The following is a 27406-nucleotide window of genomic DNA, read 5'->3' as shown; positions in this document are numbered from 1 at the left end:
TTACGTGAAATAATAATGAAAATACATTTCTTTAAAGCCACACAGTGGGTTAATGATCGGGAAAAACAAGTTTGTGAACCCTTATGTCAATTACCATTGTTGTCGATCTATGGGAGTCCCACAGCCGGACCCCGCACCGTTAAGCCGATCTGGCTTCCTCCGGGCACCGGACGTACATGCCGGAAGCAGTTGGCTCCGGCCTTGGAATAGCTGCCCAGCTGCAGCTCTGCTCCTATTCAAGTGAATAGGAGCAGAGCTGCACTTCTGCAGCATGACCGCTACGCTATGTACAGAGCCAACTGCTTCCGGCTCCGTACATCACATATTGGGCAATGACATCCGGTGCCCGCAGGCCACTGGAGCGGCTGATCAGTTTGGGGTCCGGTTGTCGGACCCCTACAGATCAAGTTGTCTGGTAGTGGACAACCCATTTAACTCACCCACACGCTAATTATAATGAAATGACTCTGCTCGTCCCGTGCCAACTTATACAGTAAAGCTGACAAGTGAGCTACAGAATGCAGGTAGCGTCAACCTATTCTGACTGCTTTTGTGTCCTGTGCAACAACTGCTGCATTTTAAGATATTTTTGTTATGTGGATAGTCACGTAAAAAATAACAAACATCATCAAAATGTAAAATAATAAAAACTTGACTTCATAATTTTTTTTCTAATTAAACCTCTATTAAAGACCAGACCCTTCTGTCCTGGGTGGCAAAACCAGACACCTAATGAGGGCCCATTTTTATTTCTACTATATGGCCCCCTCTCTTCTATATACGCCCCTGTCTCAGCAGGTTGTAGGCCCCTGTTTTCTGCATTGTTTCAGTAGAGCTCTGTGCACAATCTCGTACTCCAGAGGTAGATTGAATACGACAGTAATGACAGTCACAGGTATAAATACTTTTAAGGTGTAATTATTCCAGATATCTCATAACGTAGCAGAGATCAAAACACAGATCCCGGCTTCCGATATCATGACACCATCGCAGGATGGCGTCTAAAGACAGCGAAACTGCAAAACATCCTTACGCAACAACAATATGGCAGCAAATTCTATTATTAAAGGAACACTCCAGGAAAACCTGATACACTAGGGGAAATATGTCCACAAGTTTACGTCAGAAAACTTTGCGACTTTTTACTTTTAAAACTCTGTCCTGGTCATGTAGTAATAGTAATATTTGTTCTATGTTTTTTTTAGGCTTGTGCACCTTTATATCACTGGAAAAGCGTAAAAAACACAAGTGAAAGAGACCCTGTCGGTACTTGCTACATCGCCGTTCAGAACTTCAGCACGTATGCGGAATACTCTCCCTGTCGCAACCGTAAGTTAAAGTATTAGATATTAGATTCTCAATTACAGGGTGAGGTAAGACTAAGAAGGTCCATCCACTATGGAATGTAACACAAGGTGTGACGAAATTATAATGTTTAGGCTCCCCCATTTTACTTTCTACTGAGAAAAACGTGTCTGAATTATAGCGAGGGGTTGGAGTGGCCTAAGGTTATCTTCACATCTGTTTTGGAGTCTCGGACAGAAATTCTGTCTGATTGATGCAGATTACCGGCGGACCTCACCAGGTGGGACGGGGGTCGAGTGACCATTCTCGAGCTGGGACCCGTAACTATCAGACATTTATGGCATATCCTGTAGATGTGCCATAAATGTCTTAAAGGGGAATTCCGAACAACCCTCTAGGGGCATTTCACCAAATAGTGTATTTCTGACCTACCCATGGGAAATGTGATAAATGTTAGATTGGTAGGGGTCCTGTGTGGACTGAGAGTGATCTGGGCCCAAGGGCATTTAAAGGGGTTGTCCCAAGGTTTAATAGTTAGTGATTCATTTCTTAATGTATCTGCAATGAAAGGGGGTAGGGAAACAGACAAGTGAGCCCTAATCTACCCGCCACTCAGTCCCTGCCTACTTGCAACGACCCGCCCTAGGCGACAGGGTATAACTGGACGACGGTCACTACGCTCAATAACTGCACGACAGACAAACAGACAAGGGTACACAGAAGCTAAGGGAAAAGGGGCAGTTGCCCACGGCAACACCGTGAGCAACAAGAGGGGTGAACGAGTCGAGTCAAACCAGGAGTGTACGAGGTACCAAACACAGAGCAGGAGAGTAGTGAACAAGCCGAGTCAAACCAGGAGTGTACGAGGTACCAAACGCAGAGCAGGAGTGTAGTCATTAAGCCAGGGTCAATATGAAGCAGGGTCAAATAGTTCAGAAGCTGCAGCAGGGCCAGGAAACCAAACGAGAAGAATCACAAGCAAGGAGGAACAGGAAAGGCAGGTATAAATAGACAGAGGGCGGGAGCTAGCTCCGTCTGGCCAGGCTGTGATAGGCTCTCCCACTCCTAAGCCTGCCATCCTGAGTGGTGGAAGATGGAGTCAGTCTCACAGACATAGAAGCAGGTGCAGACTGATTACCTATGGGCGTTGACACAGAAGCTGTGCCTGGCAGATCCTTTACAGTACCCCCCCTTTTATGAGGGGCCACCGGACCCTTTCTAGGGGGACCTGGTTTATTGGGGAAACGAAGGTGGAACCTCCTGACCAATACCCCAGCGTGAACATCCCGGGCGGGTACCCAAGTCCTCTCCTCAGGCCCGTATCCTCTCCAATGGACCAGGTACTGGAGGGAGCCTTGGACAATCTTGCTGTCCACAATCTTGGCCACCTCGAATTCCACCCCCTCAGGGGTGAGAACGGAGACAGGAGGATTCCTCGAGGGAGCCAAGGACGGGGAGCAGCGTTTAAGGAGGGAGGCATGAAACACGTCGTGTACTCGAAAAGATGGGGGCAACTCCAGTCGGAAGGAGACAGGATTGAGGACTTCAATGACCTTGTACGGCCCTATAAACCGGGGAGCAAACTTCTTGGACGGGACCTTAAGACGCAAGTTCCTAGACGATAACCACACCAGATCCCCGACCATAAACAAGGGGTTAGCAGAATGTCTTCTATCTGCCTGAGTTTTTTGTATGCTCTGGGACGCCTCTAGGTTCTTCTGAACCTGGGCCCAGACTGTGCACAGTTCCCGATGAACGACCTCTACCTCGGGATTGTTGGAACTACCAGGTGAAATGGAGGAGAACCGTGGATTAAACCCAAAATTACAGAAAAAGGGGGAGACCCCTGACGAGTTACTGACCCGGTTATTAAGGGAAAATTCGGCGAGGGGAATGAATGAGACCCAATCATATTGACAGTCAGAGATAAAACACCTTAAATATTGTTCTAGAGACTGATTAGTCCTCTCAGTTTGGCCATTAGTTTCAGGATGGAAGGCAGAGGAGAAGGACAGATCAATCTCCAACTTTTTACAGAAGGCTCTCCAAAACAATGAAACAAATTGTACCCCTCTGTCAGAAACAATATTGACAGGGACCCCATGGAGACGCAGGATGTGTTTGACAAACAAGGTAGCTAACGTCTTAGCATTGGGTAGTTTCTTGAGGGGCACAAAGTGGCACATCTTACTGAAGCGGTCTACTACAACCCACACCACCGACTTGCCTTGAGATGGAGGCAAATCGGTGATAAAATCCATGGAGATATGGGTCCAAGGTCTCTGGGGAATGGGCAAAGAACGTAGTAAGCCCGCTGGTCGGGACCTGGGAGTCTTGGACCTAGCACAAACCTCACAAGCGGCGACGTAGGCCTTAACGTCTTTAGGCAACCCAGGCCACCAATAGTTTCTGCCAATGAGGTGCTTGGTACCCAGGATGCCTGGATGACCAGATAGTGCGGAGTCATGATTTTCCCTAAGTACCCTTAGCCGGAATTGCAGGGGAACAAACAGCTTGTTCTCAGGAAGGTTCCCGGGAGCGGAACCTTCATCAGCCGCAATTTCAGAGACTAAATCAGAATCAATAGAGGAAATGATTATACCTGGAGGCAAAATACAAGCAGGATCTTCCTCCGAAGGAGGGCTGGCCATGAAGCTACACACCACTTCCTAAAGTCAGAACAATACTCCTCAACAGGTCTCTTACCCTGACGTAAGGTCACCAGCTGACTCTCGGCAAAGGCAGTCCTGTCAGTCTCGTCATAAATGAGTCTGAGAGCAGAAAAGAAAAGATCAACGGAGGAAAGTTCAGGGGCGTCAGGAGCCAAGGAGAAGGCCCATTCTTGGGGCCCTTCCTGGAGCCGGGACATAATTATACCCACCCGCTGGCTCTCAGAACCTGAGGAGTGGGGCTTTAAGCGAAAATAGAGCCTACAACTCTCCCGAAAGGAGAGAAAAGTCTTCCGGTCCCCTGAGAACCGGTCAGGCAACTTGAGGTGGGGTTCAAGAGGTGAGGTGAGGGGCACTACCATGGTAGCATCAGGCTGGTTGACCCTCTGAGCCAGGGCCTGGACCTGTAGGGAGAGACCCTGCATTTGCTGTGCCAGGGTCTCAAGGGGGTCCATAGTAGTGTGAGGGACCAGGGTAGACTAGGTATATGGGCTTGTGATTATGTAATGAAAGGGGGTAGGGAAACAGACAAGTGAGCCCTAATCTACCCGCCACTCAGTCCCAGCCTACTTGCAACGACCCGCCCTAGGCGACGGGGTACAACTGGACGACGGTCCCTACGCTCAATAAGTGCACGACAGACAAGCAGACAAGGGTACACAGAAGCTAAGGGAAAAGGGGCAGTTGCCCACGGCAACACCGTGAGCAACAAGAGTGGTGAACGAGCCGAGTCAAACCAGGAGTGTACGAGGTACCAAACGCAGAGCAGGAGAGTAGTGAACAAGCTGAGTCAAACCAGGAGTGTACGAGGTACCAAACGCAGAGCAGGAGTGCAGTCAGTAAGCCAGGGTCAATATGAAGCAGGGTCAAATAGTTCAGAGGCTGCAGCAGGGCCAGGAAACCAAACGAGAAGAATCACAAGCAAGGAGGAACAGGAAAGGCAGGTATAAATAGACAGAGGGCGGGAGCTAGCTCCGTCTGGCCAGGCTGTGATAGGCTCTCTCACTCCTAAGCCTGCCATCCTGAGTGGTGGAAGATGGAGTCAGTCTCACAGACATAGAAGCAGGTGCAGACTGATTACCTATGGGCATTGACACAGAAGCTGTGCCTGGCAGATCCTTTACAGTATCTTTATAACATTCAGAGCTCTGTTTTTTCTGATACTCAGCTCCAAATTCCCTGCATAGAAAGAGAGTTATGTGATAAAATTCTAGCTGCCTCCAGCCACCACTAGGGGGAGCTTATGAGTTTATTGCTAATCTTGTCCCAAGATTAAACGTAATCCCCTAACCACCCGATAGGTGATAACATGCTGATCGGTAGGGGTCCAACTGCTGGGACCCCCACCGTTCATGAGAACGAGGGTCCCGTTCCTCTGATTGAATGGAGCGACAGGTCATGCCACTTCATTCGCTGTCTCTGGGACTGCCGGAGTACAGCACTCATCTATGTCTGACAGTGCCATAGAGAATGAATCGAGCAGCAGGGCCCATGCTTGACCTGCTGCTCCATTTATTCGGAGGAACGAGACCACTGTTCTCCTGATCGGTATAGGCCCCAGTGGTCGAACCCCTGCCGATCAGCATGTTATCACCTATCCTGTGGTTAAGGGATTACATTTAATCTTGGGACAAGATTAGCAATAAACTCATAAACTCCCAAATATATATGGAGAGAAACCTCCTGCTCACCTTCGGCAGAATCCCGGGTCCTCGTGTCGGCACACGATCTGTGGAAGCGAACAAGGGTACAAGGCAGGTTCCAGCGCAAAGTAATTCTTGAGAAATAGTTTAAAATGGAAACATAGTTCCAATTTTATTGTAGAAACAGTAAAAGAGGGAGATAATATCCCACGGAGAAAGGTGGATGTGAATGGTGCACGCTGCCTACGCGTTTCAGACGACAGCAGCGTCCTTCAGCCATGACTTGTTCGCTCATAAACGCCCACTAGTGGTGGCTGGAGGCAGCTAGAATTTTATCACATAACTTTCTTTCTATGCAGTGAATTTGGAGCTGAGTATCAGAAAAAACAGAGCTCTGAATGTTATAAAGATACATTAAGAAATGAATCACTAAATATGAGCAAAACATAATTAGAATTTTTTTTATATTTAACTGCATATTTTTTCCATTATGTAACAATGTTTTTGTACTGTATAAAAGAATAATAAAAAAAAAGTCACTGCTTCCTGTAAGATTGTTAAAAGACTACATGGATTTTCATAGAAAGTGAGGGGAAGTTACCACCGTCTTTTTCTTTTTTCTAAAGGTTACAAAAAGTCTATAAAAAGCCCCCCTATTGTGTAAAATCCAAGGGATTTGTTTCCCATTAACCCCAAATTTCCTGGAGAAAATCAGTAAGACCGTGTTGGATTTATGTAAAGTTTGAGCTTTGAGCGTTTTATAAAAAAAACGTATCTGATACTTTCTGTAAAATTTAGGTAAGGGCTCCAATACGACTTTTGGAAAATGGAGTGTAACCGCCACCGCTCTGTGACCTCAATGTAAAAGCTTTTTTACCACAATCGCAGGAATTCGGACAATGTTGGAATTTTTGCGTCTGTTACGCAACTTTTTTCCCCCATAGGGAAATATTGAGCTTACATAACAGTAGTGATGACTGTTTTTAGTTTTTTTCTGCGACCAAAAGTTACCGTTGACCCCTGACCTTAGACTCAAATTGGAGATTCTCATATTGATCAAATTCTCTTTTTTCTTTGGCAGCAAATGCTGACCCAGCCGGACAAGGTTACTGTCAAGCGGGATTCAGCTTGGATTTCTATAAGGTACCGTAATCATTTTGTAGTAACATTTTTGTAAATACAGTGAAGAGAAAACCATAAATAACATTAAAAAAACTTAGAAATATCACCTCTAAAGAAGTGGTACAGATGATCCTAATCACCATTGAGATGGCAGCTTTCCCCTAAAGATGACCGGTCACCTCTCCTGACACGTCTGTTTTAGTAAATACTTGTATTCCCCATAAAATAATGATTCTGAAGCATCTTTTCTTATAACGTTGTAATTTTCCTCTGTTATTCCTCCTACAAATTTATGAATAAATTAACAACTGGATGTTACCAGTTAGGGGTGTGTCCCTGCAAAGACTAACCATGTCCAATCAGTGTTTATAGTCTCAGTCTATGTAGGGATACGCCTCTTTGACAAGAGGAATGGGTACACCCATTGACAATGTATTCATACATTTCTAGGAGGAATAACAGAAGAACGGCACAGAGTTCTAAGAAACATGCTCCAAAATTTTTATTTTATGGGGAGCTGACGGGTCCCTAAAGGGGTTGTCTGGTCTAGGAAACTTATATTCAAATAACTTAATAGGGAATTCTGAGATTAATAGAGGGGAGTCCATCATTCAGGACCCTCATCTATTAGAGAGAGTGAGGAGCAGCTACAAAGAGCATCTCTTGCTCTGCAGGACTAAGAACATCAATTCTTTACACGTACAGCTCATTGATTTCAATAGTTGCATGAAAAAATTAATTTCCCCTGTGGTGGCGCTGCAGGGAAGTTGAACACTAGCTCCTAGATTTCCCTTCTGATCACAGTTGATCACTGGTGGCCCTAGCAGCAGGATACCTTGTGATCAGCTTACTATTCGGGGACCATTCTAACAAAAAGGGCTAGTCTAAAGAGAACAACCCCTTTAAAAGTAAAAAGGTGTTTACATGTAGTGACTATCGTTAAAGGGACATATTGGGCAAAACTGCTTTACTATGATCTATCTAGTTCAGGACCCGAAGTATGTCACAAGACAGAGGGATTCTCTCTTTGATGTTCTTCGAATCTCTGTGTCATGCCCCGCCCCCTCAGGTCTTGCACCAGGCATAACCCAGTATATAAATTTTACATATAGTGTTCCTTTAACATCCAAAAAAGTATTTGTAATGATAACGGCTAAATATAAACATGCAAAATTGCCCCGCTTGGGACCCCCATTTATTAGTTAGTACAGAGAGCTGCTGCTGGGGGACCTGGTGCCACAATATATTACCTATACATTTACAAATGGTGGCCCCCCGCTTTACTTGGCTGTTTGTTGGAGGTTACAAAAGCAGTACCCAAGGTGATCAGCTGATCAAACAAAGTAGAATTATGGTAAAGTCATGGGAGCACCAGGCGTACTGTCATGGGTGATTAGGAGTGTGGTGGTGTCAGGTAGCTGCTGAAAGCGGCCTATTTTTTATCATTGCTATTATTCTCCCTGTATTTATGTTTAATACAAGGGTTTAAATGAAACAATGTGTACAGCACCATCATGGAATCGTTCTTGACCCTTTATATCAGTCTTTAGTCTATTACACTAATTATAGTGTAATATATAAATGTTTATAAACTACAGATAAAAAGTAACAGTGTTTGAAAAACCTTGATCTCACACATTGCGGCAGTGAAGTTTATCATAGTTGTGAAGGCTTCTTTGAGGGATCTCAGCTGGGACACGTTCCTCTTGGCTCCGCTCTGAAAATATTTAACTCACCAGCAGAACATGAGGGACGTTACCAGCGGTAATCTGCGGCTTATTTATATGACATGTCAGGCACAATGTATTGCTTCTCATTTTTCTTCAGTTTGTGCAATATATTTTGGCTGCCTCTATAAAACAAGGCTTTAATATTGATCCCGAGTGACTCCGCTGTGTTATTTTAGAAAATCAGTTTTTATTGCTTCATTTCAGTGTATTATGGGATTATAAATTCAATGTACATATTATATTGAGGACATTTCTGAACTAGCGGTGCAACTGAACAATGTTCACATCTGTGTTGGAGGCTCCGGTCACAGCCACCGTCACATAATCCGTCAAATTTGGCTGGAAAAATAGCGCCGTATGTCATGTAAATACAGCGGACATCTATCTATCTATCTATCTATCTATCTATCTATCTATCTATCTATCTATCTATCTATCTATCTATCTATCTCATATCTATCTATCTATCTCATATCTATCTATCTATCTATCTATCTATCTATCTATCTATCTATCTATCTATCTATCTATCTATCTATCTATCTATCTATCTATCTATCTATCTATCCATCCATCCATCCATCCATCCATCCATCCATCCATCCATCCATCCATCCATCCATCCATCCATCTATCTATCTATCTATCTATCTATCTATCTATCTATCTCATATCTATCTATCTATCTATCTATCTATCTATCTATCTATCTATCTATCTATCTATCTATCTATCTATCTATCTATCTATCTCTCATTTATGTATCTATTTATTTATTTTTCTATCTCTCTCATCTCTATCTGACCGTGCACTGCTCTCTTTTCCAGTGCTCTGATGTATTATCCTATTAATGTCTCGTAGTTCGGAAGCTGCGGAGCGCTCACTCGTGTAATGTATTAATAAATGCTGCTTGTCTTCTGTCTAGAACGGAGATATAGCAGTTGGAGGTCCCGGCAGTTTTTATTGGCAAGGTAAGACTGATGTAACCAGATTTATTGCAGCACTATTTCCTCTAATAAACACTTTCAATGTACACTATGTGGCCAAAAGTATGTGGACACCCCTCCTAATTATTGAGTTCAGGTGTTTCAGCCAGACCCATTGCAAACAGGTGCATAAAATCAGGCACACAGCCATGCAACCTCTATAGACAAACATTGGTGGTAGTTCAGGCCCCCATAGCAGTCACATGTCTCTATGGTATATAGGCCCTTGGATCCTGCCCCAATATGGCTGCCCTTAAAGTTTATGTAAACCTTTAAAATAGATTGTTGTTTTTAAAAAAAAAAAAAATGACAATCAGTGTGATTGGTGCAACTTTGTAATTATTTTTTATTAAAAATTATTTGTACTTATTTTAGATACAGCTGCTTTGTATCCTGTATACAGAGCAGCTGTATCATGTTGAGACTGAAACCCGTATCCGTCAGGTCAGCGGGACTAATGGGTTTAGGGTCAATGCACACGATGCGTATTACGTGCGGTTTTGCCAGGTAATCTCATGTCCACGCTGCTGTATTTTTCGGGATGTAAATTGACCCGCGGTGCTGATTTTGTAAACCGAAGCATGTCAATTTATCTTGCGATTCTGCTTGCGAATTCTATCCCTGTAGTTCTACAGAAATACGCAGCAAAACCTGCAGCATGAAAACACTGCGATTTACACAGCAAAATGTTAAAACCGCACCGAAAAACACAGAAAAAACGCACCCTCAGGTACGTTTTTTTTCCTGTGAATTTCCTGCAGTTTTTTTGCCTATTTTTCCGCAGCAAAATATGCAACGTGTGCATGTAGCCTTAGTGTCAGTGGGTCCTGCGTGTCATTAGTAACAGGTGGATCCTGCATACCCGCTGTCACTGAAGCCGTCTGTCCCGCTGACCTGACAAATACAGGATTCAGCTCTAGATACAGCTACTCTGTATACAGGATACAAAGCGGCTGTATCTCAAAAAGTCAAAATATTTTTTAATAAAAAGTATTTAGAAAGTTGCACCAAACACATTGATACATATATATATATATATATATATATATATATATATATATATTTATATATAGGTGTACATAATGTATTCTAGTGACAGTTCTGCCTTGTAGCGTTTGCTGGATGTTATGTGCGTTGTGATGTTATTATCCAGTTTTGGCGTTCCAGAGATGGTGATGTAATAGTTGGACGTGGAATAAGACATTAACGAGTAATATAATTTTCACACGGTTCTTGCATAATCCAAACATGGTGACTATATATACAAGAGTGTCCATAGTTACATCTAGAGAGGACAGAGACTAATGCCATTAATATAGCTTAAACCACTGTGCAGCAGACATGTATTTAATGATACCTCCTCGGTCTGTTTTATCTCATGTTCTCCAAGTCATTTGTCATTGCCGGCATGCTTGCTCCAGGGACGCGGGCTGTAAGAGATACAGAAAGAGCAGACCATATGCTGGTTAAAGGCTGTGTACACTTTTGAAAAAAAATAAAAAATTTTAAACATCTTTTTATTACATTTTCCAAATAAAACAAATGTGTAACAAAGCGTTTGGCAATATAGCATGACAATCATAGATGGCAGTACAATGTCATATAATTTATACAGTGTCACAAGATATGAAACCGTGACCAAATATCAGATATCGACACAGTTGCCTAATAGCCCAACGAAAAAAAACCTCCCCCCATGCCCTAAAACATCACAAAAAATTTAATAGCAAATGAATAAAGTCTAAGCAGAATCAGAATCACCACCAAAACATTTCATCTGAGATATAGTAACTGTGGCTTAAGCCAATGGGCCAATATGGACCGTTTAGCCACTAATAGAAAGGCATGTAAAGCTTGTGGAGGACATGGAGAATCAGGAATGACGTGAAACAAGAGAGGTAAGGGGTCCATGGCAAGCGATATTTAATAACAATGTGTATCAGTGTGACTGCTTTGTAGCCTGTATACAGAACGGCTGTATCTAGCGTTGTGAACTTAGATGTGATCGGTAACAGCTCAATCTGAAACGCAGGAACCGCTGACACTGAACCCGTCAGTTCCGCTGACCCGACGTATTCAGGTTTTAGCGCAAGATACAGCTGCTCTATATACAGAAAACAAAGCAGCTGCATTTCAAAAAGTAAAAATTATTCTTAATAAAATGTAATTACAAAGTTGCACCAAACACACCGATACACAATTTAAAAAAAAAGTTTTCAAAGGTGTACATAGCTTTTAAAATAAACCCTTGTTTGGATCGCAGGACCGCTGAAACAAGAGAGCAAGAGCTGTATTTGCAAAGTGACTGCAAAGAGACATTGAGTTAATACAAGCTGCCCATTTCAAGTATGGTTGCGGGCAGGTAAGGGGCAGGCCCTACAGTTTCAGCAGGAGGGGAGGTGTTTGACAAGTGATCAAATACGAGCTCTGTCGGATCCGGTCTCTTTCTCGGCGTGGCAGGTTACCCAGTTGCGACATTTCCTGATGTCCCTAGAACATCCTGGAGTGCAGCAACGGGACTGCTCCGCGTTTTAACTCCTGAGTACAGGCACAGGCACGATCCGACATGCTTTGTCCAGAGTCTATGGGTTCTTGATCTCGCCCCCCAATCTGCCGCCACCTCCGTACTTGCTGGGAAAGGGACTTGGGCGAAACATTCACCCCTGAACAACGAGACCGCCTGTTCACCATGACACATAAGTCCTCCATGGCCAGTAGATTTCAAGAGGCAGGATTTAAGATATTGTCCCGTTGGTACAGGGTGCCTTCCAGATTGCATGCAATGATCCCGGCGGCCTCGCCACTATGCTGGAGATGTGGGGACCAAGTGCATATTTTCTTGGAATGCCCACTCCTGACTTGGTTCTGGTCCGAGGTGTGGCGCATCTCCTCAAAATTCACGGATTGTCCTCTCCCGCGATCTCCGGGCCTCTTCCTGCTTCATTTGTGCGAGGTCCCACTGCCCTTGTATAGACGTTCGGTAGTTCGACAACTGGTAAACGCGGCTAGGGCATGTGTTCCTGCACTGTGGAGACAGTCCTGTCCGCCGACGGTGGGCATGTGGTTCGGCAAGATCCAGGAGATCATGAGAATGGAGGACCTCACGCCATCAATGAAGGGGACTCATGCCTCCTTCCTAAAAACATGGCGTGAATGGATTCGTTTCCAAATGACCGAGGAATATAAAACCATCATGGCCTCGTGAATTCCCGTCTAGTCACGGTATGTCAGGTCAGCTCCTCCCCCCTCCCCTCTTTTTTGTTTTCTCCCCCCATTTCCTTCTCTTTCTTTCCTCACTATTTTGTCTTTCCTTCTTTCTGTCTCTGCATCTCTCTTCTCCTTTGATACACCTGTGCGCACTCAGGATATATCATGCACGGCTGCGGGTTCAGGGTGCATATCGGAGATTCCTTAATTAACTGTATTTAGCGACATGGTACTATCAGGTGACCCCATGTACATAGGCGGGGCAGATAACTGACCTGTGAAACGTTGACTGTTTTTCATTGCCTTTTTTCGCACTGTGTTATGCATATTCTGTACGATTTCTAATTTTTTTAAAAAAACACAAAATGACAAATAAAAGAATTAAAAAATAAATAAAAAAATGAGTTAATACAAGCTTAGGTGATCAGTGCATAAGGATGGATGGTCCCAACAGTGGTGATGAAAGTCATATACCGAAAACCCGCAAACTGTTTTTTATTGTGTCAAAATATGGCGAGTGACGTAAATTAGGTTGTAAATGTGAGGAAACTGCAACTGGACTGCTGGGAAATTGTCTTGAAGGAGAATTGCGGGTCCTAATGACTATAAGGGTATGTGCACACGATAACGTCAATTACGGCTGAAATTACGGAGCTGTTTTTAGGAGAGAACAGCTCCTGCATTTCAGACGTAATTGCTCGTACTCGCGTTTTGCGAGGCATCCATTACGGACGTAATTTGGAGCTGTTCTTCATTGAAGTCAATGAAAAACAGCTCCAATTACGTCCCAAGAGGTGTCCTGCACTTCTTTGACGAGACTGTTATTTTGCGCGCAGTCTTTTGACAGCGATGCGTAAAATTACAGATCGTCGGCACGGATATTTAAACCCGCAGCATGTCAAGTTCTGCTGCAAAAAGAGCACAAATTTGTTGTGGATTCTCCCCATTGACTTCGACAGGGAATTAAAAATCTGCAAGCAAATCTTTCTGTTGTGGATCGTGCTGCAGAAAAGTGTGCAAGTCCAGAAGAGAAAAAATATATTTTTAAAGTTAAAAAAAAAAAAAGAAACACTATACTCACCTCCTCTGGTGCTCCCGTGACAATGTGTCCCCGGTCCCCGGCTGGTCTCTGTACACCCGGCCTCCAGTGATGACAGGCTGCTGGGTCACATGTGACGAAGCGACATTGCAGGAGGCCAGGTGTACAGAGACCAGCTGGGAGACCAGGAACACATTGCCTTGGGAAGTGAGTATAGTTTTTCTTTTTATTTTAAACGTTAAAAATATTCTTTATATATAATAGCGTAAAATCTGCTAGAAAATCCTCACCAAAATCAGCACGACTTAGTGCAGATTTTCTGACAGATTTCCCTGCGGAGTCTGAGTTGGATTTGCTGCAGAATTTTTTACAGCAAATTTCGACTTGTGTGAAAGGACCTTGTAGGGGCTGTCTCATAAGGACAACCCCTCTCCATATGCCCTACTAGGGTATATGGACTACATAGTCAGGGGTCCCTCAATCAGGACAGTCCTCTATCAGCCAAATTGTAGAGCTACTAAGAAAGACTGGCTCTTGTTCTAGCAGACTCAGCCCGGTATTACATGGTCAACCCTGTCAAGTCACATGACTTTCTGCAAAGTGCTGATGAATTCCAAGTAGAGCCAAGCTTCATTTTACTTTAGCTTTGGATGTGCATAGAGAAGAAAACGTGATCTATATACTCAATCTTTTTTTTACGTTTTAACAGTTCTCCTCCCCACATCTTCGAAAATGTGTGGGTACTGTAATAAAATATCCATACGTTTTTTTAATCCTCCGCTTTTTGAGTGTCATGAGTGGTTGTCACCATTCGTAGAGGGACCTTTTAATAGGGCTGTTTTGTAAGGTCTTTGCAGTTTGTGTATGACATATGATAAGTTTATGGATTTTAGAAGGAAATATGAGGTAATTGCAGACCATAGAAGGTATTTTAGGATCTGGATGGATGCCACACCAATCCATTGCCAAGTTTAACCACTAAAATAAAATCTGCTCTAATTATATCCATCATTAACAATGGGATATTACTTCCACCTGTTGAGAACATGTTCTAACACTGTACGCTCAGCCAGATCACTCGCAGATCTCTCTATTTCTTTACATTTTCTCTTTTTATTTTCCATTCACACATTTTTGGTCATAAAAAGTTAACAGATGTGTGGTTTACAATTGGCTTTCATTTGACCAGGTCAGATTTGTTCGTTAGCTCCATAACGAGAGGCGTAACTTAATCCTGGGTCCCCATGCAAAACCTGTACTAGGGCCCCCCAACCATCAAGTGCCATTTATCCTGTGCTCTTGCAGGTGCCCCATTGATTAGCTTTTATTAGTGATTTTGAGGACCCCCCCCCCACAATATGATTTGTTTAAGATAAATATTTTGCATATACAGACAGGGTGGTTGATTATGGATTATCTGAATCCTGAACACATGGGAGGTTTGTACTTTGTTGGCTGAAACTATAGGGAGTGCAGTGATTAAAGTTGCACTCATTTTCTTATGCCTGGGTGGGCTCAACATAAGAGAACAGCATAACTATGCGTGGGTGGTGCAAAGGTGCGATGACATCATACTAATCAGACAATGACGTAATCAACCCAAAAAAAGCCATCTCGCTACATCCATGAATCCCTCATTATTATAATGTTCATAGATCCTATGGCATGACCTAATATACTTAGCAACTGAAGATGTCCTTAGTACTGAGTGAGTCCATGTATAAAGATTTAACACCTGGGCATAGAGTTACCAAACTGAAGAAACTTTGTCATGCACTTTATTGGCAAATTGGGTCCCTGAGCTGAGATCTGCAGGACTGACCACCACTGTATAGGCAGACTTACCTGCAGTTGACTCTATTGATGATCTGTACCCATAAAGATCAATGTACGTGGCTGTGTGGACGATCGTGTGTGAACAAGTCCTGTCCATATATTGGTGGTAAGTCCTCCAGATCTCAGGGACTGATTTTACCGATAAAGTATTTTACAAAGTTTTAGTATTTCGTTAACTGGAACCTGTTTAATATAAAAATAAATTGAAATACTGTTTTTTATTATTAAAAGTTTCATGAAATAATTGTATTTATATTTAGGGCAGGTCTTCAGTGCTAACATCGCAGAGATAATTAAAGGCTATTCATTCAGGAGTATTATCCGAGACCTTACTGGAGAGAAGAAGACCAAAGTGGGTGACTCTGCCTATGATGATAGCTATAGAGGTAAGACTTCCAGCAGACACATTAAATCATTCCCACCATCCCCTAACCAAGCCCGCATTATCACAATGTTCTCCTATTTTTCCCCATACTACCTCTAACTTGCTTTTTAGAAGAGAATTTTCCAGCTGCTGTCCGCCATCTTGATTTTAGAAATCAATGTCTGCAGGCAGAAGTTCTGGTAACTCCCATGATACTTTGCACCAGGAATCACACAGGGAGGAGTAGCCAGATCGGATCTATCAGAAACCATAGTTATATAGATCAAAATTGTCAACAGGATATTGGCGAGCCACAAATGCAGGTATATGGCACAGGAAGCGCAAGAGAGGCTGCACTCTGTGCCCTGTGCAGCAGCATTCGTGTCGCAGGCAGTGTGCAAACACCAGCCAAATACAGAGAGGAGCAGAGATGATTGCTTGGCAATGATCTTACATCATCTACAGGAAACATTTTGGAAGATATCCCAGTTCATTCCTGGATTGTTGGCATGAGCAACTTACAGAAAGGTCATTATTTTAAGGAGTTGTTTCATGAATATAATGCCTTTTTAAATATAAGCGAAGGGAATAATTTGATCGATGTGAGTATAGTTTCTCTAACCCCAAACTAAAAGTTGTTATTGCTAGAGGAAGCCGCGTATGGCCACTCACTGTAGGGGAAATGTGGCATTGTGTTAAGGATCTGCCAGGCACAGCTTCTGTATCCACGCCCATAGGTAATCAGTCTGTACCTGCTTCTATGTCTGTGAGACTGACTCCATCTTCCACCACTCAGGATGGCAGGCTTAGGAGTGGGAGAGCCTATCACAGCCTGGCCAGATGGAGCTAGCTCCCGCCCTCTGTCTATTTATACCTGCCTTTCCTGTTCCTCCTTGCTTGTGATTCTTCTCTGTTGGTTTCCTGGCCCTGCTGCAGCTTCTTGAACTACTTGTCCCTGCTTCGTATTGACCCTGGCTTACTGACTACTCTTCTGCTCTGCGTTTGGTACCTCGTACACTCCTGGTTTGACTCGGCTTGTTCACTACTCTCCTGCTCTGCGTTTGGCACCTCGTACTCTCCTGGTTGACTCGACTCGTTTACTACTCTTGTTGCTCTCGGTGTTGCCGTGGGCAACTGCCCCGTTTCCCTTTGTTCTGTGTTTCCTTGTCTGGTTGTCTGTCGTGCACTTACTGAGTGTAGGGACCGTCGCCCAGTTGTACCCCGTCGCCTAGGGCGGGTCGTTGCAAGTATGCAGGGACTGAGTGGCGGGTAGATTAGGGCTCACTTGTCTGTTTCCCTATCCCTGTCATTACACATTGCATGCTGGCCGTTCCAATGAATGGGCGAACACTTAATGCATTAAGAGGATGGTGTTTCCCGTTGTGGCTCAGTTCTGGACTCCATTTATGATGTCTATATTCCCTAACATAGCATATGGATAGGGGCTGTCATTGTGAGACATAATGGCCAATTTTATGGAGAATCTGTAAAAAAAATAAAAATATCTAATGCTGTGACTTTCATTTCTTATACCAATCCCGAGCTATCACTTCCAATGGAATTGGCATTTTCTACGGGAATTTCATTTTAAAAGTGTATAATCCGAGGCAGTAAAATGCTCGAATCTATGGGACATATCCCAGCGGCTCCAGCTCGGCAGTGTATAAACAGGATGTCGTCCATTTAGATATTCCCTTCCATAAAGTGTTTTGTTCTGATCTCTACAATGTGGTTTATTTATATATGTGGAGATAGTTTCATTTCCCAGATAATCTCTCAGAGAGACGCAACCGAATGTTTATTAACATTGAAAATATACAAACCATAGTTACATTTATTGAGAGGAAATTAATTCCTTTACCTCCTGTGGAGGAGACGGATCTTTTGTGTTTGTGCTTTTCAATACAGTGCTATCTGGTAGGCAGTGTCAGGCTCTGTTCACATCTGCGTTGTGGCTTTGGTTCACAAAGCTGTGAAGGATCTGTTTCGCAACGCATACCAGCGGCGTCCGACGGATCCTCTTGACTTATAATGGGTCCGTCAACCTGAAAGCAGCTAGCAAGTACTTACTTCTATGCCTAATGCACACGACCGTGTATGCCGCCTGAGTCCCGTCCGTAATCCGTGGAAAGATAGGACATGTACTATTTTTCCATGGATCAGAGAGTTCACCCGCTAAAGAGAATGTCCACATAACCAAAAATGGCCCTTGTAGAGATGTAGGACACATTGGGTGTTAGGAGCTATGTTGCAAATGTTCTGATTTTTGTGGCCCAAAAAGTGGGCATTGCCCTAGACCCCAAAATTTATTGTGGTATAGCGGCCTATCCTGGCTCCTGAAAGGGGAGTAACGTATATTCTATGTAATGTTTAGTGACGTGGACGACACAAGGACAAGGATAAAAAAATATTAACTATATGGGATAATTTTTACAGTAATTCTGTTTCTTTCCAGAAGAAAACCCCATATTTTAGTTCTTTTAATTTTAGTGTAATTTTTTGGGGTGGGGTCGGCAGTCATATTGTCTCCCAGCAGACCACAGTGTCAGTCCATTTGTCTATGCTCTATAAATCTGCCATAATATAAACTAAGGTAGAAATTAGGCAACATATAATATAATTAGGTCTGTTCCTTATGGTAAACAGGGCCAGAATTCCTTATGTTTCATGTCTGGTGTAATGTATAACATGAACATTGAGATTTGGATGATGGGCCTGATGGTTTGCTCTGTGTTTACATGAGCTTGGATGTGTAATCAGGATTTTTGGGTTCTCATTGGCCGTTCTCTGGTTCCGTTTGACAAAAAAATATCTCCGGGGGTAATTGTCTCCCCAGCTATAAATAGAAGGTACACTACCTACTGTTTAATCTCAGGCTTTCCTCCTTCTCATTAGATTGTTAGAGTATAATGTGAGGCCTGTTGTGATGTGGCCGTTCATAATGTTCTGTAATACAACTAATTGCAACCATTCACTTTTACATAATGAGAAGATTATACCAGAACCGTAATTTTCCTGTGCCATGTCAGGTTGTGTTATACATCTGTTAGGGTCTGTTCACACGCAAACTCAAAAACAACTGAAAATACGGAGCTGTTTTCAAGGGAAAACAGTTCCTGATTTTCAGACGTTTTTTAAGCCACTCGCGTTTTTCGCGGCGTTTTCGCTGCATTTTTTACCGCCATTTTTTAAGCTGTTTTTCTATAGAGTCTATGAAAAACGGCTCCAAAAAGTGACATTCTCTTCTTTTTCGCGGCCGTTTTTTTTCTTGGCGTTCTGCTTCTGATTTTTCAGCCGTTTTTCAGGCGTTTATGGCCCGAAATATGGTCGAAAATAGGCCGTGTGAACATACCCTAAAACCACTAAAATCTAGCTCTTCAAAGAAGGACTTTTATGGCATATCGATTGTGTGCTGTGTTTTAGGCATATGTCAGCCAGATATGTTCCTCACCTCCTATTCCTTTTGTAGTGAGGTCCAGGAAGTTACAGCAGCCATTTTTAGTGGCTATGGAGCTATCATTTAGTCACAGATTCATCCAGGCTACATAGAAATGCATAGCCCCTGCTCTCCCATCTTACCTTCTTTTTTCAACTCTCCGTGGCTACTCCTTTTCGACCTTTATTTTTTAACAAACCACAGTATTTTTTACCCAGGATCCTGATATAAATCTCTTCTGGAAATTTTATAGCAATTAATGGAGATCAACTTTTACCATGACTGGAGAGACACCTATATCTGTGCCCACCACTTCTCTAAGGAAAAATTGCGGACATAAATATCAAATATTAAAAATTATGAGTATTTTAGGACCTTATCCTTTAAAGGGGTTGTACCATCAGGAAAACCCTGTCCATATGACCTATTAGGGCATATGTACAACATAGGGGGTTCTCCCTCTTGGGACCCCCCTCAATGTGCTGCAATGTAGAGCCGCTCTTACAGCAAGACCTTGCATTACATGGACAGACATTTATTTGAATGGGCGGCTTGTAATGCTACAATGTAGCGGCCTCTGCAAGGGAAATTTGTGCCTGGTTGCTGCTTCCCCCAGCAAAACAGCTCATTGCTGGTGGTGAGAGAAGTCGAACCCATGACGATCAGCTGATCGCCAGGCCGGCTTCTGTTTGAAAAGGGGTTGTCCTTATGAGAGAACTCCTTTAAAGTGGACTTCACCTTTAAGAATTTTATGATATTATTGTATGCTATGTTATGTAAGACAAAAATGTTGCCTGGCGCCATTTATGTTTTATGTGCTCTTCTATACTGAATCCCTCATGAATCCGGTCTTTCTTCTATGACGTGTTTTAATACTGAATTGATTGAGTATTGTCTCTCTTCTTCACAGGATATTCAGTGGCTGTAGGAGAATTTACAGGCGATTCTGTGCAAGGTAATGTACTAACTCCAAACCACAGACCTAGTGCATTAAGATTCAATGCAGTAAGAGCAGTAAGAGCAGTAAGCTTCGTAAAGCATTCGTCATTGTCAGTAATGTGTCTCTGGTTAACGGTGAGAATATTAAATATTAAAGTACGGGGTGCCATTACCAGTGGAATCAGAAGGTAAGGAGTGAGCAGTACATCTTCCTGATCTGATGATGACTTAGGGAAACTAGGACCAGAGTCCTCCATAGTATGAAAGTCAGTAACAAAAAGACAGCAGTTGAGAAAAAAAAGTCTCGACCTTTCAGAATAACGACTAAGAAGCACATTAAAATTGTGTAGCAAAAAGCTAAATACAAAGTACTATTATAATATAATGCAGCTAGCAAAATATTCCTTTATATATTCCTCTTGTATAAAGTTTATTACCCGAACTTGTAGCATTCAGATCATGTAGCACGAATGATCCCCACTTGGTATGTTGTCCGGTCCCAAAAAAATTATAATTCTGGAATTCTGAATTTAATAATGGAAGACCCCTTTTTATGACTCTCATCTATTAGCCAGAATGGAGAACTGCTACAAAGAGTGTATATCTTTCTGTGGAGGACCCAGATGGTCCATTCATTACATAAACGGTCCATGGATTTCAATGTGAACAGTGTAATGCTTCATTTCACCTGAGGTGGTGCTGTAGGGGAATTGAAAACTTGCTGTCAAATTTACCAACAATTTATAGCTGGAGATCACTGAGGGTCTCAGCAGTGCAACACACTGTAATTCGTTTTTTGTTAGGAGACCCTTATAACAAAAAGGGGTTTACCCCACCATCTCCCTATGTCTACCAGCTGGGACCTAAAGTGTTGTTGGCAAGTATTGACACATAGTGACACACAAGAGCATTGAGATTCCATCGTGTCACCCACTAGATGTGCCTTCTGTCATTAAGGAGGTGGCCTAAACATAGTTGGGGTTTCCGTTGTTTTTGGTAGGTCCTTGTAAGTAAAGGCCAGCGAAGGCTTATATAGGAACAGATACTTCCCTTCGTGCTCACCGCTATGAAAGGGAAGTGTTACAAAGCATCATGGTACCATAACAGGTGGTCTTTTCAGGTATTTTTTTATAGGGGCAATAGGACACCATTATGTCCCTAATAAATTATTTTCCCAAAATTTCAGGACCACCACAAATGTCCTTTAAATACATTTTTAGGGGCAAATACACCATAAAACGTTTTGGTGAGATTTGCTTGGGGGCAACATTATTTTGGCATTCGGTCGAACCCAAAAAATACAAAAATAGTTTTTTGCTTTTACAGTACAATCAATATAAATATATCAGTGTGTCTCTATCCACAGATCCATTGACTATTTATAAAAATGTGAACCTGGGGGACAAACAGATCTTTTTCTTTGCAGGGTCTCGCACAGGCTAGGTTTGTGAGGCAGAACATGTAGACGGTGGGCAGGAACTACTATAACAGGAACCAGCTGTACAAGAACCTGTCTGTATGCGAGAGTCTTACCAACTAGATGAAAGGCTCGACTACGGCCACTTCCACCCTATAACAAGCTGTTTTTGATGGGATATCACATTGATTGAGTGTGTTTTGGAAATAAACCTTCCGTCCTTGGGAGTTTTGTGCTTTGGGCAGTCAGATCACAGAGCTACGCTGAACTACTTCAGAAGGGCACTGCCAGAAGGAAACTAGTAGGATGTATATGAAAACCAGTAGTTATGGCAGTGCGTTGAAGGTCCATGTGATTTTCTTATACGTCATGGTAGTCATGCATTTTTTAGACAACATTTTCTTGACAAAAATAGATAAAAACATCAATAAAAAATAAATATTCCAATATTTTTTTTTCTTATTTCCCGAATAATCCACCCCCAGCTATGCTTCTTAATAGACCTTACTTATACTTGGAGACCATGGCCATGTTTCTTGTCACTTTCCAAATGTGGCGAGTAAAGAGAAATCTGTCACCAGGACGGTTTTGCCAAAACCTGTCGTAAACTGCAAAATAAATGTGGGCCATACTGTCAAAAAGAGGGGATTTTTTTTGTACCAAAATACAGCTACATACACAGCGTTTGGGTTTGTGGTGTTCTTGTCGTGTTTCTGTAGTCAGTAGCGGCTTTTATCAAAACGCAGCCTGCTCTAGGTATGGGGTTTTTCTCCATAGGCTTCTCTATAGAATGTCAAAAACGCTAGTAAAAACACATGTACAAAATTACACTAAATAAACAAAAGCCGTAAAAGATCGCCTTAAAAATTCAGCTTGCGCTGATTGAATAAACCACTTTTTCTTACTACATCGGAGTGCTGTGGGATTTCTTATATATATATACTAGTATATACATAAACTATAGGCGGATTAGCCAGGCACTGGATCCCAGCAGAACGTCACCACATACTGTGATTATTACACAGCACTACTGCCAGTTAGTGTGTAATGTATATTAGTAATTAGAACCAGAAATGTTACTGTGTGGTTACCCATATGAAGAATCAAATACAGAAACTAATAAAAATGGATGTTATTATGTATTACCAGTTACTATATAGCTCCAGTGTTTGGCTAGAAGTTTTAAGTACTATATAATTTATATTGCTTTAATAATAACATTAATAACATATTTTACATACAGTTTTATCAGGAAAGCATCATCAGAAAATGATATAAGGTTTAAAATAGGTTTTTATTATAAACATAATTTTACATTTATTTTTTATGTTTTTTTATGCGACTATCCATTTAAATAAAATATATTCCGCTTTTCACACTGACCACTAGAGCACACAAAATAGGCTCGTTTCCTGTTTCCTGCTGCTCACTTGTCAGCTTTGCTGTGTAGACTGGGATAGGGTCGGCAGAGTCATTTCATTATCATTAGAGGGTGGTAGGTTAATGACAGATGACAGCACTTTGATACTGCAGAGACCAGCAAGCAAGATAAGGCTCTGCATGCATCTCCCATGACACTCCTTGTCTCTAGGGGAGGAGCTGTACTTTATCTCTTTCTGGAGACTGTATTAGCCTATTGACACATTTCTGACTATTATAGGGATATTCTAATCTCAGACATGTATGGCATATCCACAGGATATGCCGAAAATGTCTAATAGATGCAGGTACCATCTGTGGAAACAGCATCTATCTCGGGATTGGGGGTCCAATATATAAAAACACATAGCAGCAGAATCCATCACTGCGACATTGTTGATAAATCTTCCATAATATTTTCTAGACAGCATTTGCTTTATTGTTCTAAGGTCTTCCTTGTAACACTATAGCAAGAAACCTGTTTCCATGCGAAGAAACTAAACTCTTGGCTTTCGGGGGTGACATTCTTATGCTTATTGCTAAACTTTAACAAGCACTTCCTGATATTAGGTCCACAATTAATAACTTTGTCTCAGGTTTTATGGTGAATTTTAGCAAATCGGAGGCGCTTCCTATATTCCGATGTGACAGAATACTCTTTATTATTATTCTGCTGATATAATGGGCAGTGTATTCCACACCCCGTGTATGTTTTTCTTACTCTGTCTTATTAAAAAATTTATAAAAAGAGTTAAAAGAAAAACCAACCTGTTTCCATTCGTCTTCTAATACACAAAGGATACGTTTTTTGTTGCAGAAAGTTTTTGTCTCTTCGGTATAGCAGAATATAGTCTCATTTATTTCTGGGATTTTCTTGACAGAGCTGGTGGCTGGAATTCCAAGAGGCGAGCAGAACTTTGGATATGTATGTATCACTGGTTCTTCAGTATAGTATATATGTTGTATATGTTTACAAATCTTCTTTTTACTGGCTAAATCATGCAGCCAGTTGTCACCCATGTAGGTTTGGTTTTAACAGCGTGCGGCTGGTACGCCGTGTGTTCTCACTATAAGCGTAAGTTCACACGTAGCGTAAATACTGCGGATTTACCGCAACGGATTTCATTGTGGAAAATCCGCAGTATAATACAGTAGCAGAGCAGCAGAGTGGATGAGATTTGAACAAACCTCCTCCACACGCTGTGTAAATGCTGAGTGGAAAAAACGCTCATAAATGGACCAGCGGTGCGGTTTTTTAATCCTCAGCATGTCCATTGTATTTGCGTAATGCTGTTTATTTGTTTATGGGTTTTATGGGTTTTTCCCATTAAATTCAATGGGCAGGTAAAACCTGCAAAGCAGATGTTGAGTCTTTTTCGGGTCGGAAAAGCAGCGATTCCGCCGCAAAAAAATGCAACTCAGAAAAAAATAAATGTATACTTACCCAGAATTCCGTGTTCCTTCGTCCAGGCTGACCTCCTGGGATGGCGTTTAATCCCATGTGACTGCCGCAGCTAATCACAGGCGGCAGCGGTCACATGGGATGAAACGTCATCCCAGGGCTGCAGAATGTCATGACGTCAGGACGTTGAAGGGACGCGTCGCCCTGGTAAGTATCCATTATTTTTTTCTGTGTCGTTTTCCTCAGCGGACATTCCAGCCGAAAAACTGCACCACAATTTGGTGCGGTTTTTCATCTGGAATTCCCTACGGCGCACAAGACGGATACGATGTGTGCTTTTACGCAGCATATCCGCCCTGTGTGAACATACCCTTAGGGTAAGGCCACACGGACCGGCCCTGACACGGTCGCTACGCGGCTAACAACCGCGGCGGCACCATGTTCGGTGCGGCTGTCAAACAGCCTGTTAGTGGCCGCACGTTAACGCGGGTAAACCGTCCCTTTATCTGCAAAATCATGCGGCCATGAATTAATACACCCTTTATGGACGCACGATTTTGCAAATTACAACAACTTACCCCCTATTCATTCTCTATGGCAGCGCCGGAAAAAGTCGAACACTGCACTCGTCTATCTCCGGTGCTCCCATAGAGCATGAATGGAGCGGCAGTGCGCGTGCGCATGTAACGAGGTATTTGGCAGCTGCTCCTACATAGTGCCAGCGCGGTTGTTGGCCGCGTTGCGACCGTGTCAGGGCCGCTCCGTGTGGCCTTACCCTTAGTGTATCAGGGCTCTCTCTTGTAACGAGCACTGCAGCTGTGTGAGCAACACATGATCAGGACAGGATCTTGAATATGGAGAATATATTCAATTTCAACACCTAGAACAATCCAGAACTAATGGACCATCATCTTTTTTTGTAGGTCACCATCATTGACTCGACGAACATGATGTACATTCACAATTTCACAGGTGATCAGGTAATTTTACACATCATGGTCGGGGGGTGATCGCAGCGCTTGTAATAGGCAGACAAACAATGCCGGCTCCTGACATTACTATCCTTATATAAATGACTTGTTAAGAATAATAATAATAAATGTCTATAAATACAAATGAGTCGGGTGATTGGATCTACTTTATGTTATAAAATATTTCTCATCTCGTCCCATATATAAAAGGGAAACTCTTCTAGAACGTCTCATTCCTTAAATAGCAATTTGCTAATGTTATTTTTGGAAGTGGGAACTTTTCTAATCCCCCACAAAACCCCCGTTGCACAGCTACTATTCCCAAAATAATTAATACAACGCATATTAAAAAGTGAGAGCACTAGAATGTTATTTTAACCCTTAATTCACCATTCTAAGACTATAAACTCACATATTGTGGTTCAGACCATACAAGGCTTTTCCCTGTGTTAGACAATTAAATAATAAGTCCAGTCATAACGTAAAAATCATATTTTGGCCTAAGTGTTGGCGTCTTCCCACTATTACAAATTTTACTTACACTAAGTGCCCTATAAATAAGACTGGCCGGTATTTGTACTGGGCCAAAAATGATCAGGACTGGCATCATGTGCAACTTTTTGGCCATACAGTTTTTGTGACTATCCCCATCTGATGATCCTTCAAACATGGGATCTGTGTTGTACGGAACTGTAATACAGTCCCCATAGCCTGCTATATCATGAAAACACCATATGTCGGCTTATGGAGTGTGTATTATGGACCCGTTAGGACTCCATGTGCAGTCATGCCAGAGCCATGTACACGTCTTTGTATGTACAGGAGCTCTACTGCTACGGAATAGGTTGCCACTATATATAAATAAGTAATAATAATATATTTTTTCTTCCTCGTAATGAAGCTGAGCAGTGTAGACCACCCCTGTAAAATACCCTCTCCCCTCACCCAGCATATACAAGTACGTGACTGCCTTAGGTAGGGGCAAAAATAAACTCCAGGAAAACACATGGCTGTCTGCTGTGTGTAACACAATCCCTGCCTACAAAAGTGACATCTTTATACAATGGTACAAAAATTCCCAAAAATGTAGAGGAAAAAATGAGGTCTATGTCTCTTTAAGAAGTATTGATATCTATTGACCACATTAAATATATCAGTGACTCTTTATGTCCAGGAATATCTCTCTGTAAAGCACCTCATCTATGGGGTTAACTTGCCCTTGTTTACTATAAGTCTTCGGCGTTGGCCCCGTAAACCCTGCGTGTTAAGGTTCAACTTTTTGTTTAAATAATTCAACTCGATATTGAATATTTGCAGATTCTTTTCCCATTAAGACCTTGTTTGATGTCAGAATGCCGATACATTCACATCTATACAAAGTGGGTTGAGCCATTGTTAAAACTTCTCTCTTTCCAGATGGCTTCGTACTTCGGATATACAGTTGCAGTGTCAGATGTAAACAATGACGGGTATGTTAACACTATCCTTCAATGTTTGGGCCGCTCTTAATTACCACCATGAAGAAACTGTGTTTTCAATGCCTTTCTTTTTAAAACGAGGCGTGGAGGATCAATGTCTGAAATCTATTTTACGTTACCTTAAAAGTAAATACACGGTTTAATGCTTATGATTTCATGCTATGCCTTATAATCTGCTAAATGTCATAAGCTCGGGTAGAAGAAGAGTTGTCAGAGGAAAGTATCACAGAATGAAACGGTCTCAAATCAAATTTATATATTTTTTTATGCATTTTTGCTTTTTTTTTTTTTTACGTTTTTTACAGAAAAATTGGAAACCAAAATGATTGATAAGTGATATATACCTATAGCTCAGATACTAATATAAGGAAGACATTAGCAGCATTTATGGTGACCTGTAAGATGATGGTCCAACCCCCAAGACCCCTACTGAGCAGCACAAC

At 42.3% G+C, this 27406-nt stretch overlaps 1 protein-coding gene across 1 annotated transcript in view; it reads left to right on the top strand.

Moving 5' to 3' along the window:
• The window catches only part of ITGA8 (integrin subunit alpha 8), a 157711-nt gene that overhangs the window by 44995 nt on the left and 85310 nt on the right, over positions 1-27406 (top strand). The window contains exons 4-11 of the mRNA XM_075827657.1: positions 1206-1329; positions 6699-6760; positions 9395-9440; positions 15798-15923; positions 20248-20292; positions 23994-24037; positions 25438-25494; positions 26902-26954. Of these exons, the coding sequence (XP_075683772.1) occupies positions 1206-1329; positions 6699-6760; positions 9395-9440; positions 15798-15923; positions 20248-20292; positions 23994-24037; positions 25438-25494; positions 26902-26954 (557 nt within the window). The remainder of the gene's footprint in view (positions 1-1205; positions 1330-6698; positions 6761-9394; positions 9441-15797; positions 15924-20247; positions 20293-23993; positions 24038-25437; positions 25495-26901; positions 26955-27406) is intronic.

This window comes from Rhinoderma darwinii, chromosome 5 (assembly GCF_050947455.1).
Source record: "Rhinoderma darwinii isolate aRhiDar2 chromosome 5, aRhiDar2.hap1, whole genome shotgun sequence".
NCBI lineage: Eukaryota > Metazoa > Chordata > Amphibia > Anura > Rhinodermatidae > Rhinoderma > Rhinoderma darwinii.
This window is presented reverse-complemented; position numbering and strand designations above follow the sequence as displayed.